The sequence below is a fragment of the Geotrypetes seraphini genome, chromosome 4 (assembly GCF_902459505.1).
Source record: "Geotrypetes seraphini chromosome 4, aGeoSer1.1, whole genome shotgun sequence".
NCBI lineage: Eukaryota > Metazoa > Chordata > Amphibia > Gymnophiona > Dermophiidae > Geotrypetes > Geotrypetes seraphini.
The window spans coordinates 288,866,828-288,892,687 of record NC_047087.1 but is presented as its reverse complement, the minus strand read 5'-3'; the positions used below and the strand labels follow the sequence as shown (position 1 = coordinate 288,892,687).

The following is a 25,860-nucleotide window of genomic DNA, read 5'->3' as shown; positions in this document are numbered from 1 at the left end:
TTTCAGATGGAATACTGTATAGGCCCACCTGTATCACAAGGCCTAGATCCGACTGAGTTAGTGAAACGATTCACAAGTGGGTCACTATGATAGTAACTTAAATAAATGCTAGAAGTGCAAAGGATCTTAGTGACTCCTTTCTCACACAACACACACATGACACACCTCATGTACCTTTTATACACAGGCCAGAAGCAATGACAAATAGATATGAATCAAGCAGTGAATCTAAACCTCTACCTGGGCTTAACTGTTCCACAGTTGATAACAGTCCTTACAAGGGAATATTGGCAGACATTAACGTTCCTGTACTTTTAATTGATGTAACTGAGGAAAATGCAGTTGATGGTGAAAGTATGCCTGCTGTTTCAGAAGACTCATCTGATCACCATAGAACTTAATGGTGTTTGCGGTATACAAGTGAGTTTTATGTTATGTTATGACACTGTAGTGGTCTGCAGGTCAGACAGGACCCATAAGCCTGTCACAAAACTTGTTTATAATAAACTGGGTACCCCATCTAATCAGTCTATACAGATTTCTGCAGACTGTCATTGCTGATTTGTTCAACTGGCTAGTCAGGACGACTCTGCTGTACTAAGCAGCATTTGTCCTTACCACACTGGGCTTACAGGTAGATGGGGGGGGCCCATCCAATTGTGACAGGGGGAGAGTATGAGGAGGTGGATTCCAGTGTTCCCTGAATGTAAGTGCATAGATTCAGCAGACAGGCCTCTGATGTCATGGCAACAGTGAAGCTATCATGCACACTGTGTGGACTCCTCCTACTGCCTGGGGCAGAGATACTATTGGCTGTTTTGAAAGAGTCAGAGGTTGTTTTTTCTGCTTGATAAACAGTATAGACAGAGAGAGGCAGTTGGAGTCAAAAGGGGAAGGGAGTAGGGAGAAGCAGTTTGTCTCTCTCTGGTTAATAGCTTTGTGGAAGCTGGCAGATAATTTTTCTAAGCAGCAGGCTACCTCTATGCATACTAGTGCTGCCCGATTCACGATTCAAATCGATTCACCGATTCACTTCGGGTGAATCGATTCAAATCGATTTACCACAACAAAAAATCGGCTGCTTTGAGGTGACGAGGCATGGCTTAGGCACAAGGTGACTTTAATGTGCTGGGAGTGGAAAGTGGCAGACTAGAAAGGGGTGTGTTTGTCAGCAATAGCCTGCTGCTGTGACGGAGACTCCATGGCCCCCAAGAGCCTGTGATAGGGAAAGAGAAACATTTTTCCCTCTTGTTTTTTTTAATTTTTGTTGTTATGCCTGTAGAAATTGGGCATGCCATGAGAATGCAGGCACTGTCCGGCTTATAACCATCACCAGTGGTGCGAGTGCTGACCTAGAGGCCCAACTACCTATGCAGATAGCTCGGGTGAAGGTGAGTGCCGTGGAGTGGAGAAGACAGTGACCACCGCCAATGGGGCTCAATGTCTGAAAGCAGCGGCGGCAATAGCAGCCACGGTAGACCTCCCCCCCCCACACACACACATCCACCTTGCAACACACCCCAGAGCTTCGCGAGATATAGTAGCTCCAAGAAACAGCTGCGGCCCAACTCATTTGTCATGTACCTGCAGAAGAACAAGGGTCAGACAGGTGACGGTGGCCAGGGCAACCTCACCAGGAAAGTGGCGCAAGGTACTGTGAAAGACAGACAGCTCGACGCTTTCCACTGCAGCCTGAAGGAAGCCAGAGGGGAACAGAAAGCGAGAGCTGAAGGCAAGCATTGAGGCTGAATGCTGAAAAGATCGCTCCCGCCAGCCACAACATTGCAGGCTGCTGAAATTAGGTAAATAGATGCTGGGAGGCAAGGGGGAACATTTAGGCCTTGGGGGGGGTTGCAGGCCTTCGGGGGGTACAGGCCTTCAGGGGGACAGGCAGGCCTTCAGGGGTGGGGTGTAGGTCTTCAGGGAGGTGCAGGCATTCAGGGGGATAGGAGGCCTTCAGGGGTGGGGTGTAGGCCTTCAGGGGAGGAGGCCCTCATGTAGAAGTACACGGAGGGAGGGAGGGAAGGTGGGGGGTTCAAAGAGACATGCATATGCCAGACTTTGGGGGGGAAGAAATAATGGGTCTAAAAACAGAGGAGAGGGAGAGAGATGGTGGACAATGGGATTTAGGGATGAAAGGAACAGAAAGGGAGAGATGGTGGACCCTGGGGTGGTGGGGAAGGAGGGAGAGATGCTGGATGAAAGGGTAGTTGAGAAAAAGTGGATCTGTGGATGGAGACGAAAGAAAGGAAAGATGCCAGACCTCCAGGGGAGGGAAGGGAAACAGAAGGGGAGGACAGAGATAGAAGATTGATGGTTAGCACAGAAAAAGAAGAAAGAAGGAGACCCTGGCAAGCAAGTTATCAATAGACAACCAGAACCTGGGACCAACAAGATTTGAATAATGACCAGACAACAAAAGGTAGAAAAAATAATTTTATTTTCTGTTTTGTGATTATAATATGTCAGATTTGAAAAATGTATCCTGCCAGAGCTGGTGTTAGACCGTAAACGTGAGCTAGGATTTAACAGAGAGAGGAAAAGTCTTTTTTGTTTGTTTATTTTGTTTACACCATGGCGCCAGTGTGGTTAGGAGAAGGCAAAGGGGGTGAAAGGCTATAAAATAAACCCAGCAGGATGATTTTAAAAAATACCCAATTGGGCAGGAAAATCAAATCGAATCGAAAAATCAATTCAATAGGCTGAATCGAATCAAAATTTTTTTTCCTGAATCAGGCAGCATTAATGCATACAGCTCTGGGGATTAGCATCCCAGAACCATGAATATACTGGTAAAGGGGAAATTTTCTATTTGTCCTTTGTACGCTGATAGTGTTATTCTGACCTGCTGCCTGTGCACTTAAGCAACCACAGGATACCATAGGAGGCCAGGGGTTACACAAACACTAAGGGCCAGATTCTAAATGATGCCTAACTCGGTAGGCACCCAGCAATGCAGCACCTACCCCAGATCAATCAAAGTTAGGCGCTGTTTGTAGAATCACGCCTAGCGGTGCCTAGATTGACTTAGGTGCCAGTAGGCATCATAACCTTAGGCGCCGTATATTAAACCAGGTTTTTTTCATGGCTTAATATACTGGCGCCTAAATCAATCCATGCTCAAACTCCGTCCCCTAACCACGCCTACTTCCCATGTAGGAGCCTCAGTGTAGACACCTACTGGTTCATTTTTTTTGGTTTTTTAAATCAGTTTTCATGGTCCTTTTCAATTATCAGCGCATTTTGACCAATTTAAAAAAATTAAGCTAGGCGCTTAACCTGGTAGGTGTCCCTATCTAGGCTCCTACTGGCGGGCACCTTTTATAGATTCAAGGCCTAAGTGGATAATGCGGAGTTAACATGGGAGCATTTAGTGCCTCCTAAACAGCTGCTGCGCACTAATGGCATTAGCGCATAACTGTCATTAAAAACATTTTTAAAAACTTCCCCATGAGCAGGGCAGGATTAATTCGTCGAGGGCCCCTAGGCACACAAGTACACTGGGCCCCCTGCCCCGCCCCACCCCACCATGCGCCCAGGCGGAAACAGGAAGCTGCGTCAGAGGGAAGCTTTGGGCAAGCAGCACCGCTTGCACAACTACAGTTCCCGTTGCCTTTCTTACCCGCGTTGCTTGCTTGTCTTCAAGTTTATTGTAGTTTTGATTTAAACGCAATATCAAGTATTTTCAATGCTTATAACATTATTAAAAATTTGGGGGAACAAATAAAATCATTTGAGACAATAAAACATACAAACCTATCCATAGTTAATTAAAGATACGTGGAATATAAGAATAAACTACATTTGTTTTAAAAGAAAAAAAACGAAAATAAAAAACATTTGGGGAAGGAGCAACATCAGGAAGGGTATTAAAAAAAACACAATTTTAATGAAACTTGGTTTGGAAAAAATGTTTAAAAAAAGGCTTAATCTAGAAGTAAATAGGAAAATCAAAGAAGATTATCTGATCTAAGATTCATATGCATCTTTATAAAGATAGCTTTTTAGTTTGCTTTTCAATTTTTCTAAGGAGGTTTCAGCGCGCAGAAAAATTGGAAGTTTATTCCAAAGCTGGGGGGTCTTACTTTCTGTCGATGGGGGCTGCGTTGCCGATTGGGGTGGGGCCCGCATTGCTGATCGGGGGGGGGGGGGTCCGGGTTACTGATCGATGCTGGAGGGGCCCATCGCCGTTTGGAAAATACAATGTTGATGCCCTCCTTCATCGGGGCCCCCCTGACCATTTCGGGCCCTAGGCACGTACCTACTTGGCCTATTAGTTAAACCTGCCCTGCCCATGAGTGCCATGTTAAATCTGGGCTTAACATATCAGAAAGTCCCACTTTATAATGGATTAAGCCCAGATTTCACCAGACTTTAGTCCAAAGGCCCCTTTACTTAGTGAGGTATCCAAACAGTGATTTGAATATTATTACTTTCTGGGTAGTATTGCTGTTCACTGACCAGCCACAATCCAGGTGCCAGTACTAGATATAATGATAATAATAATAATTTTAGTTTTTGTATACTGCCATACCTGAAAGTTCTAGGCGGTTTACAGCAATCAAATGCAAATACATACAATGCAATAAACAGAACAAATGTATACATCAGATTAGAAGTTCTGAAGGACCAACATAATAAAGTTGACTATGTTGAGAAATAGAAACAATTTAAAAGGGTAAAAATGAATTAAGAAAAAACAACATTAAGATCCTGGCTTGTTAAATAGATAGGTTTTTATCTGTTTTCTAAAATCTAGATAGGCGGAAGCGTCTAACCTGATTTTTGCAAGCCATGTATTCATTTTGGCCGACTGAAAAGAAAAGGTTCTGCATTTTTTGACCATTGCTTTAAAGCAGTGACAGCAGCAGCCAAATACCTGCCTGTTATAATCTAAGAGGCCTTTTGACTAAGCTGTGTTAGGTGCTACCACATGCCCGCCACATGTATATACTGTATATATATGATTATGGAGGAAAAGGATCTCGAAAATCCAGACCATAGACTACATTGCTGTCTACTGGTTATTCTGGATTGAATTTTCTTTTATTGATCCAAAAATATCTCCAAAAAAATCATTTATAGATACATGCACAAATTATTTGAAGTTACTTTTTTCTTTTTTGTTTACTTTCTTTTTATGTTTTTTAAATTGTATCCTTTTGACTTAATGTGGCAAGAAGTATATTTACTTAATTAAATATATTCACTGACCGCTCAGTGACCTCTTCTCTATTTGTACACTGTAATTCGCTGACTGTACAGCTATTCTTCATTGTGAACCGCCTAGAAGTCGCAAGATTATGGCGGTATAGAAAAAATAAAGTTATTATTATTATTATATATCTTACTCGGCACTGAATTGGAAACGCTACCACTATGAGAGTGCAGCAAAGTTCATGTAATGAATATAAATCAAATCACAAAACTCTAAAAAAGAACAAAAAAACTAGAGAAATCACTTATCTTTTGTGCGCCATTACATTATTTCACTCTCCGCTATTTATAGCGTAGAAAGTAGTGATGCATATACTAAAGACTTATGGGTCCCATTTCGCCAGACAGGCTTTTTCAAGGTTAGTGCCAATGTATCTATAAATGATTTTTGGGAGGTTTTATTGGATCAATGAAAGAAAATTCAACCCAAAATAACCAATACACAGCAATGTAGTCTATGGCAGTGTTCTTCAACCTTTTTACACCTGTGGACCGGCGGAAATAAAAGAATTAGTTTGTGGACCAGCACCGGTCTGCAGACCGGCAGCTGAAGAACACTTGGCTAAGTTGTGAGCCAGACTCCGCCCATCTCCGCCCCAATCTCCGCCCCAGTTCCCGCCCCCATAATAGTACTAATTGTAACACCATTTTTCCCATTCATTTTTCATATATGCACACATACACAATATAATCTTAACAACACATAATGGTTAACCACAAAATTAAACTACACAAAGCACACTGTATGCTTCTCAACATTCATTCTTACCAGAACACCTGGCTTTGGTCACACATGCAAAACACAGATAACCCCTATGCAAATATGGGACCAAAAACTAAAAGTACTAATATATACAAAGGAAACTCTAAAATTTAAGACTCTGCATGCAGTACAACCCCAGAGAAAAGGAAACAAATGCATTTCTTCCTGAACAGTGCAAAATACAGACAGTAGATGTAAATTCTCAAGATTGACACAATTCAATCATTAAATTCAAAAATAAAATCATTCCCCTACCTTTGTTCTATTTAAATTGTACATATATTTATTTTGAATGTTTTACTATGACTATACTGTACTCTAAAGAAGGGAACTTCAGATGCAACTCTGTAAAAAGTATGTATTCATCTCATGGCATAAATTATGTAACAGTTTTGCAGGTAGTATCAGATATTAGTCTACTCATCTAAAGATATCGGCTTGCATTTATTTAATTTTTGTATATGCAGTGTAGGATGGAACATCTACCTTAAGTATCTAAAATTTAACATAGCTATTAGATTATGCTTCCTTACCTTCTGGCCTGCTCCCGCCTGGCCGTTTTATGCCGTCCCCGGTGTTATCTTTGGGCTGGCTCCCTCTTCCTCACTGCCGCAGTGCAGAAAGCCGTGGGCAGCAGCTCCTCGCGCCTCATTTGGAAGCCTTCCCTCTGATGTTGCGATGTCATAGAGAAGGCTTCCGGTTCAGGTGCCGGACGTACGTAGGAGCCGCTGCCTGCGGCAGTGAGGAAGAGGGAGCCGGGCCGAAGATAACGCTGCATCGATTGCACCATGGACCGGCGGTTGAAGAACACTGTCTCGGGCCCGAAATTTCTGTAGACCAGCACCAGTCTAAGGTTTGGATGTCTGCGGACCGGCACTGGTCTATGGTTTGGATATCTGAGATCCTTTTCCTCCACATATATATATATATATATACATATGGCATGCATTCTCAATAAATAGACCCTCCCCCCCGGTTGATTGTGATTGGATTTTTTGGTCTATTTCCATTTTTTATTTTTGATATATATTGAGTGCTACCACATGCCTAATGCAGCTTAAACTGGAGAATTAGAGGGGATATGATAGAAGATCATGAAGGGCATAGAGAAAGTAGAGATGGACAGATTCTTCAAACTTTCAAAAACTACAAAAACGAGAGGGCATTCAGAAAAATTAAAAGGGAACAGATTCAGAACCAATGCTAGGAAGTTCTTCTTCACCCAAAGGGTGGTGGACACCTGGAATGCGCTTCCAGAGGGCGTGATAGGACAGAGTACGGTATTAGGGTTTAAGAAGGGATTGGACAATTTTCTGAAGGAAAAGGGGATAGAGGGGTATAGATAGAAGACTCCTACACAGGTCCTGGACCTGTTGGGCCGCTGCGTGAGTGGACTGCTGGGCACGATGGACCTCTGGTCTGAGCCAGCAGAGGCACTTCTTATGTTCTATGGTTGGTGCCAAATCTGCATGTGCTAACTATGCGTTAAAAAATACTTTTGTCGAGGGCGTGACTGGGGACAGTTAGTGAGTATTCCTATGCTAACTAGTTAGTGAAGCTGCATTGGTACATACTATATGGTTGGCGCACGGATACCATGTAAGCCCTTAGGCCCCAGATTCTATAAAAGATGTCTTAAGTTAGGCATCAGTAGATATATTCTTAGTTACGGCCCCTCAAGCTTGGAATGCCCTTCCGATTTATTTAAGAGAAGAAAGGGTTTTGGAAAAATTCAAGAGCAAACTTAAGGGTTTTCTTTTTAAACATGCATTCAAGGATTAAATGAATTGCCTATGCCTTTAATTTATCAACAATATTTTAATGACTTATCTTTTCCCTTTCCCAATGTGTTTTTTTACCTTAATTGTCTCTTGTATAACTAAATTGTATTTCTTCTCTAACTCTCCTTATGTTTGACTTTGTATGTATTTATTGAATTTTAATATGTTTAGTAGTATGAGTTTTTGTTAGTTATGTCTGTTTCCCTTAATTCTGTAATTTTAAATTGTACATTACTTAGAATTTTGAATAGGCGATAAATCAAATTTTATAATAAACTTGGAAACTTGAATATCAGTAGGTGCCCTACCAGAACCTAAAAGCTTTTAAAAGAAAAAAAAAAAAAGTAGACACTTACCGGCACTTAAATCGTGTTTATGGAGGCGTTTTACGATGCCTAATGCCACTGTAGGCACGGCTGACACCGGAAGAAGTGGCATAGGTGCCAGAAATGTAGGCTTTGAAAACCCTGGCGTACATTTCCGGCACCTAACTTTCCCGAAGGTGCAATTCTATAAACGGTGTCATCACATGATTGATGCACGATCAGCGGCCATTTTAAAGGCAGCCGCCACCGACAATGCCATATATAGAATCTTTTTCTACAAAATGGGTGGTGGTAAGTGCTCACATTGTAAATTTTTTGATGGCCGTTCACTACTGGCAACATTAGCGCATGGCCATTAATACAAAAAAAGCCTATTTTTATTGCTGCCCTAAAAATGGCCATAGAGTGTGTGGATGGTGGGGGGAACCCACGTAGGGGCGCTAGAGCCACTTTTTACCACAGCTTAGAAAAAGGGCAACAGAAAATTAAGGGACTTTTCCAAGCTCACAAACATCAGCAGTGGGATTTGAATTCTAGTTTCCCAGGTTCTGTGACTACTTAGGGCCCCTTTTATAAGGCCACAGTGGTGATGCTGCTGTGGTAAATGCACCAAAGCCTATAGGAATCTGGTTGGACAATTGAGAATGAATAATAACTTTCAGAGTTTTAAAAAAAATTATTAAAAACATCTCTTTTTATAGAAGGTTTTAAGTGGTTAAGAAGCAGTGACTGAAGGAATGAAGTGATTAATGGAAATGTTATCTGTATATTGTTTTGTTTTATTGTGTTTCAGACTGTTTTTTGGTGTTTTTATCTTATGATTATGTTTGGGGTTATTTTTTTTTATAATCTGCTTTGGTATAAGCAAAATATAGGTTTTTCTGAATATAAAAATAAATTTACCATGGCAACATCACTACCCTGGCTTTATAAAAGGGGCCCTAAGCTATTATTCCTCTATGCAGGAAAACAGCAAATACTTATTTTCCAAAAAGACATTTGAAATCAGTTGTATCTGTCAAAGACAGTTCACTTGAGCCTCTGCTGTGAACCAGTCTTTTTAAGGAGATGAGCATGTTACGTAAATAATGGTATCCACCCCAGCTTAGATTAAAAGTTATCCAAACACATAAACTACCGTACATAGTTTTCTATTGACCATTGAACTATTAGAGTAAAAACTAAAATAAAATCTGAGGTCTCTTTTCTTCTTTTCATAAATACATAAAATTCAGTGATTTATTTGACTTAATTTTTGTGGGTTGATGTGTGTTTTCTAGATTTAAAAGCAATCTCACAGAAGTGGGATTTTCAGTGGAGTTTGAACCCAACCAGAAACAGAGCAAGATGCATGAGCTCAAGAAGGCTTTCCAAGGCACAGTGCCAAAAGATAGAACGAGAAATTGGCATTATCAATAGAGCTGAAGGGCACCGAAAAGAACAACTTTCTCAATGAACAGAGGCCAAGAAAAGAGAAATAGGGGTAGATAAGAGAGAGAGATTGTTGAATGCAGTGAATGAGTGTACAGGAAAAACTGAATATGGAAGCAGATGGGGATTTCACCCCTGATTCTGTAGAGGTCGCCCAAAGTTGGGCACTCAAATTTGAGCATAGATCCCAGATCCATGTGTCAACTAATTAGCCAATTACGTGCTAACAACCAATAATTGTTGTTAAGAAGCACTTAATTGGTAGTAATTAGGATGAGCATGGATCTGACCTATGCCCTATTCCAGGGCTGCCCAAGTCCAGTTCTCGAGATCTACTGGCAGGCCAGGTTTTCAGGATATCCACAATGAACATTCCTGAGAGAGATTTGCATATCAAGAAGGCAGTGCAGGCAAATCTCTCTCATGCATATTCATTGTGGATATCCTGAAAACCTGGCCTGCCAGTAGATCTCGAGGACTGGACTTAGGCAGCCCTGCCCTATTCTGTAGCAGGTGATCTAACTGAAAAGATAAGTGCTGTAAACTAAGTTTTAAGATAAAAAAAAGATACCATTTAAATAAATTAAATAACTAAAAGTATCGATGACAATTCTAGAGCAGTTTTTCTGTACGAAACAATGAAGGATTACTGCAAGGGTTTCTGATGATCCAAAAATTATATATGATTTGATGTAAAGGAATTTTTGATGGTTACCCAGTTTTCTTGCTATTAATGATTGAAAATTTCATAGCATGCATCTTAAATGGGGCGTGGCCATGGGAGGGGGCTAGACAAGTCAGAGGCATTCCTAGAACTTAGGACAATGCAATAGAATACTAGAATTTGCACATCCAGCTGCCATCAGTTGGGCATGAAGATTTACACTAGATTTTGGCAGACGTATGTCCACAGGCCCAAAGACAGGAGCGGGAAGCGTGCTACGCTTGTATTCAATAAATCTGGTAACCCTACCTAAAAGTATTAATAGATTGAAAATCTTTGAGCGACTTTTATCTTATCAAGCAGCTAAACTGAGCAAAGAAATTGTTGTCATAATTAATTATCTTTGTCCTATTGAACATTCTGTAGAAATATCAAAACGTATCTATTCAGGAAGTATGTTCTACGAATTTATAGACTATACTATGAATTTTCTATCATTTAACATTTTATAATTCCTAGATATGTCCCCGCTCTTAATTTAACTGTAAGCCGCCCTGAACTATAAGCTATGGAGCGGATTTTAAATAGATCTATTATTATTAAATGCTTATACCTGTCTATTGGAATTTCTGCACATAGATGCAAATATTCTATCAAACTGCGCCTAAATGCTGGGCACACCCCTGATCTACCAATGTCTGCTTAGGATTGTGGCAGCTGGTGCTTTAGGGACTCATTCGCATAGCAAGCTGTGAGACTGAGGGTTTTCCATTCACACCACTAATTATTAGTTTTAGGCTGTTTGTCGGTTCGGATGCTCTATCCTTCTCCCTATTTTTGGGGTTAGGGGAGACTTTTTTTCGTGTTTCGATATAGAAATTAGACATACTATTTATAGAATAGGGGCATACATCAGTAATGAACATAATCCTTACTTAGTACCAATTAGAGTTTGTTAAGGCCAATTATTGATAATTATCACCAATTAAGTGCTCGTTATTTATTTATTTAGCCTGTACTCCAAAAAGAGCCCAGAACGGGTTACAGGAGGACATACACAGTATGGGTCGAAGACAAGACAGACATGACATATTTGGATAGCGGGTAATATAATAACCGAGTTACAGTAAATACAAACATCTGAGATATACTAGTTGACAACACATGCTTTGATATGGAAATTAGACATGGCCTAGGTTAAGTAGTTTACACACGCAAGTATTTTTTGACTCTATTTATAGAATCTAGGCAAAAGTATGTAAGTGGAGGAATGGACTAATGGTTAGTGCAGTGGGTTGAGAACCTGGGGAACTGGGTTCATTTCCCACAACAGTACCTTGTGACCCTGGGCAAGTCAGCTAAGCCTCCTTTGCGTCAGGTGTAAAAGAGCTGATTCTATAAAGGGCGCCTTACTTAATTGGCAAAATATCCTGCCTATCTGAAATCAAAAACTGGATGACCACAAACAAGCTACAACTAAATGCTTCCAAAATCAAACTTCTCTGGATTCACAAGAAAAACTGCACTCACCCACGTCCTTCTTTCTCCTGGGATAATTCAACCCTCATAGCTAAGAACCAAGTCCGCAGCCTGGAAATTATATTTGACTCTGACCTGTTGCTTACGAGCCATCTCTCCCAAGTTGTATCAACCTCTTTTTACTACCTATGCCAAATAAAGAAAATTTGAATAATCTTCTCCGAAGCAGAATTCATACAACTGCTCTACACCTTTGTCCTGTCCTGCACGGACTACTGCAATTCACTATTTGTGGAGCTACCTACAAAGAACCTACAATGATTACAATGTGTGCAAAATGTAGAAATTCGCCTACTGAAAAATCTGAATATCCATGACCCTCATCACCTCAGCACTGGCCGCTGTACACTGGCCGCCCATCCAGAGCCGCTGATTCTAGCCTTCAATTCTTTGGCAAAATGGTCCCAAGCTACATGTCAGGAAAACTATTAACCTATGTTCCTAACCGACCTCTACGGTCACAATTCGAAAGAAGATTTGCTATTCCGTCTGCACGAGCCCTTCTAATAGAAAACGCCCACAAATGTGTTTACTTTCACTTCTTACCAAGTCTATGGAATGAAATCCTGCCATCAGATCACTGGCAGGATTATTAAACTTCAGGAAAGTGGTAAAAAAACACATCTTTTTACTTAATTATCACCCATAAGGATAACTCCTAACCCTAAACCAACTTTGACTAGATCTCCTGTATCAGGGGTGTCAAACTCAATCACATAAAGGGCTGAAATCTAAAACATAGGCTAAGTCGTGGGCCGAATTTTTTATTAAGATACTTAAGGGTCCTTTTATTAAGGTACACTAACCGATTTAGCGTGCGCTAAATGCGCACCTTATTAAAAGGACCCCTTAGTCTTAGTAGAAGTATAGGGTTACAACCTCTCCAACCCCCACGCCAGCTCTGTGATATAAACAAAACAAATAAAAAACACTTTTCCTCTCTCTTTTAAGTCCTAGTTCACGCTTGCTGTCTAACACTAGCTCTGGCAGGATACACATTTTAAATCTGACATATTGTAATCACAAAACAGAAAATAAAATTATTTTTTCTACCTTTTGTTGTCTGGTCATTATTCAGATCATGTTGGGGTCCCAGGCTCTGGTTGCCTTCTGATAACTCGCTTGCCAGGGCCCCTTCTTTCTTCTTCCCTCCCTCAATCCCGGCAGCTGAAGACAGGCACCTCCCCCCAGTGGTCTGAGACAGAAGGGAGCATCCACAAGTGCAGATACTGAGGCAGGAGAGGGCCTGAGGCAAAGAGGGGCCCAACAGCACAACACCACTGTTCCTTCCCTCCCTCCATCAGGTGCAGCGCAGCTCCGCCAATGTTAAAAGAAGCCGCTTTGAAATCGGAGCCCTGCCGCCCCCGTGGCACGTTCCCTGTGCCATGGTCCCACCCCTCCTCTGACGTACGGGACCGCGGCAGAGAGAACATGCTACAGCGGTGGCAGGTCTCCGATTTCGACGCGGCTCCTTTTAACACTGGCGGAGCCGCGCTGCACCTGATGGAGGGAGGGAAGGAACGGCGGTCCAAATCTCGGCAACAGCAGGAATTGTTTGGCGGGCCAAATTTTAGTACCCAGTTTTGGCCCACGGGCCAAAGTTTGACATATCTGTCCTATATGCTATCTCAGGAATCCTCCCCGATGACTTATAAATAATAGTTACAACTGACTCACTACTGAAATAAGACCCAACCAGTGGCATAGTAAGGAGGGGGTGAGAGGGGTGGTCCGCCCTGGCCGCAATGTTGGTGGGGGAACCAGCATCCCTCCTCCTCTCCGCCCCCCCACCTCTTCCCACTCCCCCCTTATCACACATGCGCCCCCCTTCCCTTCTCCCATTCTTCAAATGAAGTTGTTGCTTGTGGCGGTCAACAACGTGCTCCTCGCGACCCCGTCGACTCTCCTGCTGACATCACGTCCTGGGCCGCACATAGGAAGTGACATCAGAGGGAGAGCCAATAGGGTTGCAACAACTTCAACTGGAGGTACGGGGGAATGGAGGGGGGGAGTGTGCGCAGCAGGGGGGGATCAGGGAACGAGTAGGAGGAGCGGAGACGAGGGCGGTGGAGGGGCGCCTCTCACTGTCATGATGCCATTGGATCCAACTCAAATGTTAGATTTCTCACACTGAGTATAGAAACTTCTACTACCCTAAAAGGTCTGTGCCTCTGTTGTGAAAATTGACCTATCTTTATTTGAAGTCCTGTCTTATCACTAACTCATTCTGTGCCTATATTGTATTACAGAATATGGCTTATTCTTACTCCAACTATCGTATTGTTAACATATTATTTATGTAAATTTGTAACCTGTTCTTGGCTCTTCTGGGAGGATGAGCTAAAAAATTGAAGAAATAAATAAGGAAAGGGTTGGTACATGGTGCATTTTTGTAGTTATACAACCACACTCAAAGCAGTTTACATACAGGCACTTCAATCGTTTTCCTTATCTGTTGCAGTGGGCTCACAATTTATCTAATGTACCTGGGGCAGTGGAGGATTAAGTGACTTACCCAGGGTCACAAGGAGCAGCATGGGGTTTGGAACCCAGAACTTCAGGGTGCTGAGGCTGTAGCTCTAACTACTGTGCTATACTCCAATAATATCAGAAGTGAGCCAAGTATAGAATAATGAAGCCATTGTGACATCACTGATGAGGTTGGCCCTTATTGGTGGAATGAGGCATTATGACATCAGGGAAAGAGATTGGGACTTGTATACCACCACACTCAAAGCAGTTTACATCCAGGTACTTCAAGCATTTTCCCTCTATGTCCCGGTGGGCTCACAAACTATCTAATGTACCTGGGGCAGTGGAGGATTAAGTGACTTGCCATGGTCACAGGGAGCAGTACAGGGTTTGAACCCATAACCTCAGGGTGCTGAGGCTGTTGCTCTAACCACTATGACACACTCTCCTCCAGCCTCAATAACACTGCACAACAAAGTTTTTGCTTCCTGAACACTGCTGGGTGTTTCTTATAGAATTTTGGGTGCTGATCATGAATATTACATCAAAAATTACCCATCACGTACCATTTCAGAGAAATCTTCAATTTTGTCGTGATTTTTTCTTATATTTGGATGCAAACAATTTTTTCTCCCATAAGTGTCTTATCAACAACGGTTTGTGCCGCCTGGGTATGTCCATGCATAAAATCTAGCCAGGTTGGAAGCTGTTTTATGGAAGATGACATCCTGGGCATGTCTGGGCAGGTCTGAACGAGCTTGCGCTGTCTCACCATGCTATAATGGTGGCTTCCATACACCGATCCTGCTCATTTGGTTAATATAGATAGTCCGTGTGTGTATATAGTATCAGTATAGTAAAGTATAGTAGTATAGTAGCTGTAGCAATATAACAGTAAGTAAGCTTGATGCTATAGACGTTTTGGTGTCGGGCAATATGTCTCGTCGGTGTCGTAACAGCCGCGACACATTCTGCTATATCTGTGGGGAATATACACTTACGCCTCAGAGACGTTCGATGACTGCCCTTGTAAAGAAAGCCTATCATCTGTATTTTGGCTGCAAAATAGGTGATCAAGACAAGCAATGGGCGCCTCACATTTGCTGTGCGACATGTGCTGTTAGTCTGAGAGCCTGGCTCAGAGGTACTCGAAAGACGATGCCATTTGCTGTTCCGATGATATGGCGAGAACAGAAAGACCATGTGACGGACTGTTATTTCTGTTTGACTAATGTGTCTGGTTTCTCTGCCAAAAACAAGAAGTCAATTGAATATCCTAATCTGCCTTCAGCAATGAGACCCATGCCACATGATGACAGTCTTCCAGTTCCGAAACCACCAGAGGATTGGACCTTAGACGAACCAGATGAAGAAACTGCAGTGCAGGGTTCTAACAGTGACATTGACCCGGATTTTGAACCATCCTCATCAGGCGATCCACATCTGATAACACAGTCCGAATTGAACGATTTGGTCAGAGATTTGGGTCTGTCAAAAGCAAAAGCTGAGCTGCTAGGTTCGAGACTGCAGGAATGGTGTTTGCTATCACCAGGTACGAAAATTTCTGTGTTTCGAGACCGGCATCATGATATAACCAAATTTTTTGCACAAGTCGACAGTCTCTGTTTCTGTTGTGACATTGAAGGATTGTTCTCGGTCTTTGGTTGTGATCACAACCCGGAAGAGTGGCGTCTTTTCATTGATTCGTCAATGTTAAGCCTGAAAGCTGTTCTGTTGCACAATGGCAACGTTTATCCTTCAGTACCTGTTGGCTATGCAGCACATATGAAAGAAACATATGAGAATATGGAAATGTTACTAAAGTATGTCCAGTATACCAGGTATAACTGGAATATCTGTGGAGACCTCAAAGTCGTTGCTCTGTTACTAGGACTGCAGCTTGGCTATACAAAGTACTGCTGTTTCATCTGCGAATGGGACAGCCGAGACAAAGAGTCGCACTATTCTAGAAAGAACTGGCCACTCCGTAAAAAGTTAGTTCCAGGACAGAAAAATGTAGCACATGAATCGCTTGTTGACCCGACAAAGATATTTTTGCCTCCTCTTCACATTAAACTGGGACTCATGAAGAATTTTGTGAAAGCAATGAACAAGGAAGGGGAAGGTTTTCGTTATTTAAGACAGATGTTCCCAAGAATAACTGATGCCAAGATCAAAGAGGGTATTTTTGTTGGCCCCCAGATCAGATATGTTATGAGTGACAAGCGATTTGAAGATCTGTTAGTTGGGCCGGAAAAAATTGGCTGGAAAGCCTTGAAAGACGTTGTTGACAATTTTCTGGGCAATTACAGAGCCCCAAACTACATTCAGCTGGTAGACAAACTTCTCAAAGCATACAAGAGAATGAAGTGCAATATGTCACTCAAGATTCATTTCCTCCATTCACACTTGGACTTCTTCCCCGCAAATCTCGGTGCTGTGAGTGACGAGCACGGTGAAAGGTTTCATCAAGACATAGCTACGATGGAGAAATGATACCAGGGCAATTGGAATCCGTCAATGCTTGCCGACTATTGTTGGATGCTACAACGTGATGCACCAGACACTGAATATAAAAGAAACTCGGGAGCAAAACACTTTTAATTCTGTTTCATTTAGTTGCTTGTGCGAAACGTAAACTTGACTATATATTTTATTGTCAGTAAACATAAAAATGTCTATTTCTCATAGTTCTTACGTGATGCAGTAAAACCAAAACCATATTTGAGCATACCAAGTTGGTACCTGTCATAATCACCAAAAACTTTTCAGGAATCAAGACTTAACCAAAAAATTGTTGTGCAGTGTAATTAGAAAAAAACATTTAATTGGGCGATAGGCAGCTGACCGATTCTATAAAAGATAGGCACCTATTGCATGGTGCTTAACGATGCCTAACACCTAGGTGGCTGTTTCTGTGGGTGGAGTATGACTTAGGCGCTGTTAAGCATGTTTCTCCAAAAACTTATGCGCCTGAAATGTAGGCAGTGGCATAGTACGGGGGGGGGGGGTGCGAGGTGGGCGATCCGCCTCAGGCGCAGTCTTCCTCGGGGTGTCGGCCCCCCTTCCCACTCCTTCCCCTACCATGCATGCATGCCCCTGCGCCCCTTCCCTTTACCTTTTTAACATCGGCGCGAGCAGCCACAAACGTGCTGCCCGCGTCGGCTTCTGCGCTTTCTTTGACGTCACTTCCGGGAGGTTCGTGGCTACTCGCGCCAAAGTTAAAAAGTATGGGGAAGGAGGCGCGGGAGCACATGTGTGGCGGGGGGGCAGGGTAGAGGGTGAGAGAGGGGTGTCACCGCCCCAGGCACCGGTCATCCTCACTATGTCACTGAATGGCCTTAATTGTTATGAGAATCATTTAAAATCAGGCGACACAGAAGTCATGTCTGGGCTTCGTATGGTGTCTTGCACTGTTTTTCTGTGGGTATGCTATTTCTTGGAGGGGCCTCTTTCTACCCCCAGTTGTATTGGAGTATTTTTGTGTCTCCCACATTTGCTGTAATCTGTTCTTTCTTTTGTACATGGCATGTATCCTCTCTGTCTCTCCAAATTTCCACCTCTCTCCTACTTCCTCTCTCCTCCTCTTCCCTGTCTTCTTCCCCCTCTCTCCCCTCCCCTCTCCTCCCATCCTTCCCCCTTCCTCCCCCTCCCTCCTCTCTTTAAGTCGCCTTGAGCCTGCATAGGTATGAGCGACGCACAAATAGAAAATTAGATTCGATTCGATTAGATTCTGTTGTTGCCACAATAAAGATAAATTTAAAAAAAAAAACTTTGGCCTGCATTTTAGGCACCTAAGTTTTTACATTTGTTTGTTCCTCTAGCAGCGATTCTATAAATGGCACCTAAGCGAGACTGGCACGCGACTGGTGCCATTTTTCTAGGTGCTGGCTGATTTAGGCGCTATTTATAGAATCAGCCCCAGACTGTAAACTGCTTTGATGGTACCACAGAAAGGCAGTATATGAAATCCCACTATAAAAGTAAACGTGTAACGATAAAAAGAAAAGAGACCTAGGAATAAGACCAAAAGTAGATGCCTTAGCACAAATAAATACACAAACTGGTGTATGGGTGGGGGGGACATGGCTGAAATTTACACATACGCCCCCCGATTTTACAGATGGTGGCCCAATTTGGGCATGCTCCCGAACTATTAATCAATTATGAAAGAATGAACGCGGAATGTTTGGGATATAGTAACGCATTCAAAATGGTGTGGAGCCCATTGACTGCATTTATTGAGTCACAAGAACCGTCATGTACCTTTCCTTTTATTTGACTTCCTTACACATCCAGGGTGGGTGGGTGGGGGGAGGGGAATGTATTATTGTTTGCTATACTTAATTATCTATATTATTGAAATTAAATATGTACTTCTTCTATTAATTATGGGGAGGAGGGGGGAGACAATGATTGTTTTTTTAAATTATTTGTGTATTTAAAGTGCGTTCTGTGGAGTGTTTATGTTTAAATTCATTGCATGGCACTGTTAGCATTTGAAAATTAATAAAGATTTATTTTTAAAAACCCACAAAAAACCCCCCAAAAATCTGGGTACCTAAATCTTACGTCGTGCAACCCAGAAGGGGGGGTGGCCATGAAAGGGACACAGGATGTTCCAAAACGCTCTGCGCAGTGTCATAGAATAATGCACCCAACTTGCTGCTTGAAATGCTGTCATTTCAATCTGTGACTCGTTCGATTTTACAACGTTCCATGATTTTGGAACAGGGTGCATCATTGTGGAATGCGTTACCCATGGAGGTGAAGGGAGCTTCTAGAGTGTTGCAGTTTAGGAAACTAGTGAAGACAATTTTATTCAAGCGAGCATTTCTTTGAACGTTACTTGTTTTAAAGTTTGCTTCTGTTGGTTTTTTTGACTCTATGTCTTGATTTTATTGTATCCCGCGCAGAATTGTAGGATGCTGCAGGTAATCCATTTTTTAAAAATAAATATGCACCAGGTTTCAGCAGGCATAAGTCTGCTTCCCAGAGAATTGGTGCATGCCTTTTCTAGAATAGCGCTTAGCGCTAATCCTTTGGGGCATTTTTAAGCGCCATTTATAGAATTCCACCCCCCAGACCGTCTTGGAAAGAAAATATCAATTAGTGGCAGTGGAATGTGCTGCTCTTCCAATCCCCACCATGCATAAGCATCACAATATTTTTCAAAAATTTATTTTGGCCTCATTTACTAATGCTGAGCATGGGATAATAGCTATGTAACGGACTTTGCAGCAGATAACACATGGTGACGCTGTTATTATACAGTAGGCATTAGTAAACAGAACTTTAACAAATTGATTTCCAGGTAGGGAGAGAAAAATACTGCGATAAGTGAAAAAAAAAACACAAACAAACCCCAAAACCCTGTGTCTCTGGGCTTGTTCTAGCCGTGGGGTGACTTTGTGAGGACCAGAAGAAACAAAGGTTACAAAAGCCTTTTAATGTGTTTCACCTTTGTGTGAGTTGAGAGGACATATTGATTTAGTCTCGGTTTTTAATGGAGACATTGATTGAGTTTCAACAAACTATGCAAATTCTGGGTCAATGCAGTTTTTTAAAAAAAAAATAGGCCCTCTTTACTTCCCAATCCAAGCTAAAACAAGCCTGCTGCCTTCTGCATAAACAGTCACATGGTATTTTATGAGTAAATCCTTTGGGTTTCCACCCTTACGGTTTTTATAGCTCAGGGTCTACAGGTTTGTCCTATGTTGCTTGCGTGATCTACCTGTGCCATTTGACATACCCCACACTCATAGATCAACCACGTTAATTAAGTTTCTGGGTTCTGTTAGGCATACCGAAATGATTCACGAACCCTGATGCAAGAATCTTGCCTGTCATGTATCTATCTCACATAGGTCTGCTAGAACAAAGCTAGATATAGACAGGTTAGTTACCTTTGCAGTATGACTACATGAAGCTTTTGTTACGGTTTTCAAAGTAACAACCTTAATTCGTGCGATGGTTGTATTTTGTTCGCTCTTCTGCATTCTAGACCCTCAATGACAACTGAAAGATGCCCAGTTTTGTTTTCCCGAATGAAACGTGTTGTTGCTTTTTTAAATTAGCCTCCCAAAGTATTAGCATATTTAATATACCCTCAGTGCAGCAGCTTGACCTGAACCCTACTTTAATTGAATGAGAAAAGGCCCGCCCCCCCTCATACGCAGTTTTTGGGACAAGGGGGGAAAAAAATCAATTGAAAACTCCGTAAAAGGTTTAAAGAGTATTGATTTTGTTTTAACCGACAGACAGAAAATTAAGAGGGGAGGAGGGAAGAGAGATCAGCCTGATGAAACAAAATAATTTTGAAAAGGGAGATATCTAATCTAATCTAATCCTTAGATTTATATACCGAATCTTCTTCTTCTTCAAAAAAAAAAGAGGCTCGCCTCGTTTTACATAAAGATATTTAACAAATTTAGATCGTATCTAATTAGCGCTTATAAGAGAAATGATTTTTAAACATAATCCGCAACTTCAGTAGGATCTGTTAAAAAAATATGTTTTAAAGATTTCCTACACCTTGAAAGTAAAGGATGAGTTCTAATATTGATCTTTTCACTGCTCTTCGCCCACCAGTATGACCAGGTTTGCCTGTAACATGTCTTCCTTTGCCCTTGCTTTTACTACAGAAGAAATTGCTGCTTTTCAGATGGACTCTGACTAGTCCATATGCCTGGCCTCTGAGAAAAGTCCTGTAATAACAATGCGGTGCTAGGTGGAAGGGCCGCCCTGTTCTGTCACTAGAGCATACAAATGGCCTGCACATGCCACCCGAATGACAATACATTTACAAAGTACGTTAGAGTCTTAGAAATATATCTAGCTAGTACAGGCGGAATACAGAATGTTGATATTTAACTTTCTTGGCAAAGTGTGCTAACAGCTCATGTTTATAGCTGGGTTCATCTCTTGGAAGGCTTCCTAAAAGAATATCCTTTCAGCTCAAAATTCCCATGTACAGGGAGATTAGATATGGATTCATGTGGTCATTATAAATCAAGTTAAAAATGCCTTTATTAAAGTACTTTGGGCTTTCAATACATTTTTCTTCCCCATAGAGGTGGGGGGAGGGGGGGAGAGGTTTGGTGAGGGAAATCCCTTTTTAATAGGACTCATTGAGCAAAGTGAGGGCGGTTTCAGGTTTGCACCGCAAAAGTTATACTTGAACTCCACGTTTTTTAAAAAAAGAGACTAATATAGAATAAATTATGTCTACATTATAAAAATGTATCATTTTTAATGGTAATTAGGGTTATTTTGGATTTTTTTTTTTTTTTTTTAAATTTTGGGATAGCTTAACATTTTCAACTCTAGTCCTTCACGTTTGTGACAGCTTTATCCCAGCAAAATTATGCTTCATGTTTTAACTTGGAGGGAAAGTGGCTACGTAGCTACAGAAAAAATGCAGTGAGACACATTTGATCCCAAAACTGGACTGCGAAGAGGAGAAACTATTCAGGAAATGTTAAAAAAGGTGAAAGTAAGAAGCGGTTTAATGGCTCTTCCAGACATGGGGGTCTCTCTGGAGATTCACATAGAACAATCTTGAACCTCTTTTGTAACATTTACAGACTGAAAGTCTTTTAAACCTGTACATCTGAAAAACTGCTTGCTTGCTTTCTGGTTTACATCAATCCTCAAGGAAAAAAAACAACAACTCCTTGCCTTCCTTTCTTGTGGCTTTTTCTTCCTTTGTTCTTTTCATGTTACTTGTGAATTTGAATGCCTAGTCAATAAAGATGCTTTATAACATCTATACTTTTGCCTTATTATCCTGTTACAGTAACTTATGCCTCTTACAGCTCGTTCACTTCCCCAGTGCCCCTGGAGTTAAAACATTTTCTGTGCCCTGTTTGCAAATTTGTGCAGGGGAGGCTTCTGGGTTCTTTTCCTTCTTGTCTGGCATTTGACTAACGTGGACATTCGGACAGACTGTTAAAATTTAATTTGCGTTCAGTAAAATTTAAAAAAAACAAACAAAAAAAAAACACCCAAGAAAAACACCACCACTACCAAAGAAAGAAAGAACTAAAACAAAAGGGCAAATGTCATCAGACAGACTCAGGGAATCCACAGCTATTGTTCAAAAGAACAAGCACGAAACAAGACTTAAACACTAGCGCAATAACGTAGACCCATTCTCAATGACCCATTTAGCTATTTATTCACTCAAATGTGTGATTAATGCTTATGGTCAAAAGTCTTTAAGGCATCACGCTTATCTTTCGCTGCTTTGTCACACTCATTCCCCTTAAAGAGATACTTACAGAGATTTGTCTTTTTTGGCTGACACGGGGCCCATATAAGAGGCTTGTTCCCCTTACCCAATTGAATAGATCAGTCATTTGCTTTGGTGGAGACCAAATCTCTAGCCACCCTATCCTCCCTTTCATCCTACGCTCTCTGCTTTGTCTGTTTGTACAGGCTGCGGTCCTTGCCAGCCTCACTCCACCTGCAGTTCACGATCTCTTCCGTTTTATTTCAGGCAAGAGTAGCGAATGCGTAGCACCTTTTGGCAAGCGTATTTCCAAATTCAAAAAACGTGCTTTATGGAAAGTGTTAAGCTGGTTCCTGCTAGCATATTTCTAGTGATTTAATAATGTATTCTCTGTAGCAGGCAACCTAGTGCGTGTGTATATATGTCTCATATAGGGGGGGGGGGTAATTTATTAACAGTTAACATGTACTAACTCCATTAAATCCTGTTATTTCCTATAGGGCGCACTGTATAGAAATGAGCCCTATGCCAAATAAAGCATAATAGCAATGAGAGTATATGTTAACTGTTAGTCAATGACACCCTTAAGGGGTTTTTTCCCCATTCAAATGAAATGTGACTATTTATTAATAGTAGTTTTCACTATTTGAATCATTGCCCCCTCCCCCGCCCCTTCCCAAAGGTTTTCCTTACCATGCGCATCCCCATCTTCGGCCACGGCGTTGATTTTCTTGTTGTCCAGGATTTGCACATGCTTTCCACTGGTCCGGCTGTACAGCTGGTAGGTACGGATGAGCCGTCGGCTAAGCTGATCTGTCACCAGGCTCTGCTCCCTCACATGCTGTGTAAAATTAGGTGGGGACTGAACAGTTACCTTTAGGAAATTAAAAATATACAACACACTATTATAATTACACTTCTTTGTATAACTAAGTTAAGGTATTTCCTACTCCAAAAATAGCCCACCAGACTTCTGTGGATTTTTTTTTTTTTTTTGGGGGGGGAGGCGTCTATTACATAGTGTCAAACCATGGTCATCCATTACATTTAACTGGTGGGGAAAAATGACTGGTTTGATATAGTATTTTATGATAAATTTAGGGGGATTTCCTACAAATAAATTTATGACCTTACACTATTTCTTTTCTTTTGATAACTTTTAGAAAAAAAAATGTGATTGCATCTAGCAACATTTTTTTTTGTGTGTGTCACAAAAGTTGTAAATAAACTAGTTACAATTATTCTGGTCTATAAAGTGCATGCACTTTTAATTAGCAGATAAAGTAGCCTGTATGCTGCAAAGAAATGTGCATTTCTTGATTTTTTTTAAATATCTTAATTTTGTATTTTTTTTAATCAAAGTGCATTCACCAAGCAGAAAGCACACTGTAATATAAACTAATAAATAACAACAGATAGAACCTGGATTCCTTTCCTAATCGCTGCTATCTAATTTGCATATCGTACTCTCATTTATTTATTAAATATATAGCTAGCAGTGATGGGTATTATGCTGTGTCAACATGCTTTATAATCATAACTGCTTGCACGAGATTCCACCAAATCTGCTTCATTGTTTTAAGTCGGGTGCTACAGAAGTGATCCTCCTCCTTGTTTTGGGAGGCACTCTTTAAAGTCAGAAGATTTACCCCCTAGCCCCTGACATTTATAAAGATGTATTCTGAACAAATGTTTAAGATCCTTTCACCTCTCAGGGTGGCAAGTGAGCTCACTCGGCAATTCCCATGTCAAATCTGAGGACTTTCTTCTGGTTTAAAAAAAAAAAAAATAGCTACCAGTACCATTAAATAAATAATCAACAATGTAATCTTTCTCCCTCCTGCTCCGCTGCCTCTTTGCATGGGTTTCTCTTTTTACATGGTTTGCGGACAATATGGTAAGATTTTGGTGCCAGCTCTGATGAGGGTAACATGTGCGGATAGATTGTTTGCCATAAGGCTGTTTTGTCTCCATCTGATACTTCAAAATTTTATAACGGTGATTTGTACAGCCCCGTTTTCTCGTTCGTATTCTAATATGTATTTGCCAAACTAATTATAACACATTAATTTGCAAAATCTGCACCTGTACAGTTTCTTTTATTTATTCTTTTTTTTTTTTTTTTTAAATATAGGTGAGACTAATGCAGCACTTTATAAGGCAGCACAGCTATACGTTCCCCTGCATTTTTAAGAGAGAAAGAAATGTCTTGCTGAAATTGTTACTTTCAAAATATAACGCCTGTTTTAATAGAAATTTTTATCAGTTATGCATATTCTACATTATGTGTAGGTTTCTGTTGGTTCTCTCTAGAAATTGTTCTTCAGTGTAATTTATCAAGGGCCCAATTTATTAAGTGAATCAAGCGCTATTTCAGTACTTTGGAAAGTATGATTCTTTTGGGGGAGGGGGATTTTAATGAAATACTTTCTTGAATTTGCGTTTTTTCCCTTAACTATATGTGTGGTTTGCATTTGCTCTAATAACCTTTCAGCCGTCTTCCTAAGCTCAACAGACCCTGAGAAACGTACATGAGCGCTTAAAAATTGCACCTTTATAAATCACATGTAATAACAAGAATTTTTTTTTTAATGGTAAAAAAAAAACAGAGGCAAGTTACTTACCTGAGCTTGCAAGCACAGGACAAACAAGTGCAACAACCTAGAAAGAAACAAACAAACAAATCGTTGAAAATCAAAAGTGCGCTAAAGTGATGAATGGAAAATCATTGCTGTGCTGCTCGTGCGATCAATCTTCATTCACTTACAGATAGCTAAGTACTGAGGTGGTATAGCTCATGATGCTCCTTTAGCTTTGAGGTGCAGCTTCCTCCTTGCCGGGTCCTGGGCTGATAAGAGCGACTCTGCAGCAACGACAGCCCCCCTCGGTTCCCCCCCCCCTTCTCGGCCAGCAGAGGATCCCGAAGCCCGGCGCTAGTCCAGGGAGCCCCCGCTGATCCCCGTGCCCATCCCCCGACTCAGAGGCCGCGCAAGCCACCAGCCATCCGGGCGAGAGAGATTCATAAAATGAGACGGGAGTGAGGGGAGAGCTGGGACGGAGGGCTGGGGGTCCACAGCTGTTTCCAGCTCAATCTCTGCAGACTCGAAGGGAACTGCAGAAAGATGTCACTCTTTCAGGGAGAGAGAGTGAGGTCCCCCCCACCACCCACCCCTCTCGCCTCCCCCCCTTAAGAAAGCGAAAAGTTGGATGTCGGTTTTTTTTTTTTCTGTCCGTGTGTGGCACAAAGAAGCTACTAGTCTTTTCAGCTGGGCTACTGACCAATCCTTCAGCTCTGAAAGTGCTCACTAAAGTAGAAATTTATTTATTTTTTTTTTTGCAGTTGGAGGATGGTTTTGAGTCTTGATGAGAGGATTGCACCAAATACTCCTGTTTCTTCTTTGAAATCCTGAAATTTGGGAAGCAAGCAGGGCTCT

The 25,860-nt window shown here is 41.5% G+C and overlaps 1 protein-coding gene across 1 annotated transcript in view; it reads right to left on the bottom strand.

Annotated features, from left to right (window-relative positions):
• The window catches only part of FGF8 (fibroblast growth factor 8), a gene marked incomplete at its 5' end in the record, with an annotated part of 74,057 nt that overhangs the window by 29,293 nt on the left and 18,904 nt on the right, over window positions 1–25,860 (bottom strand). The window contains 2 exons of the mRNA XM_033943356.1: window positions 23,120–23,267; window positions 25,051–25,087. Coding sequence (XP_033799247.1) covers window positions 23,120–23,267; window positions 25,051–25,087 — 185 coding nt within the window. The remainder of the gene's footprint in view (window positions 1–23,119; window positions 23,268–25,050; window positions 25,088–25,860) is intronic.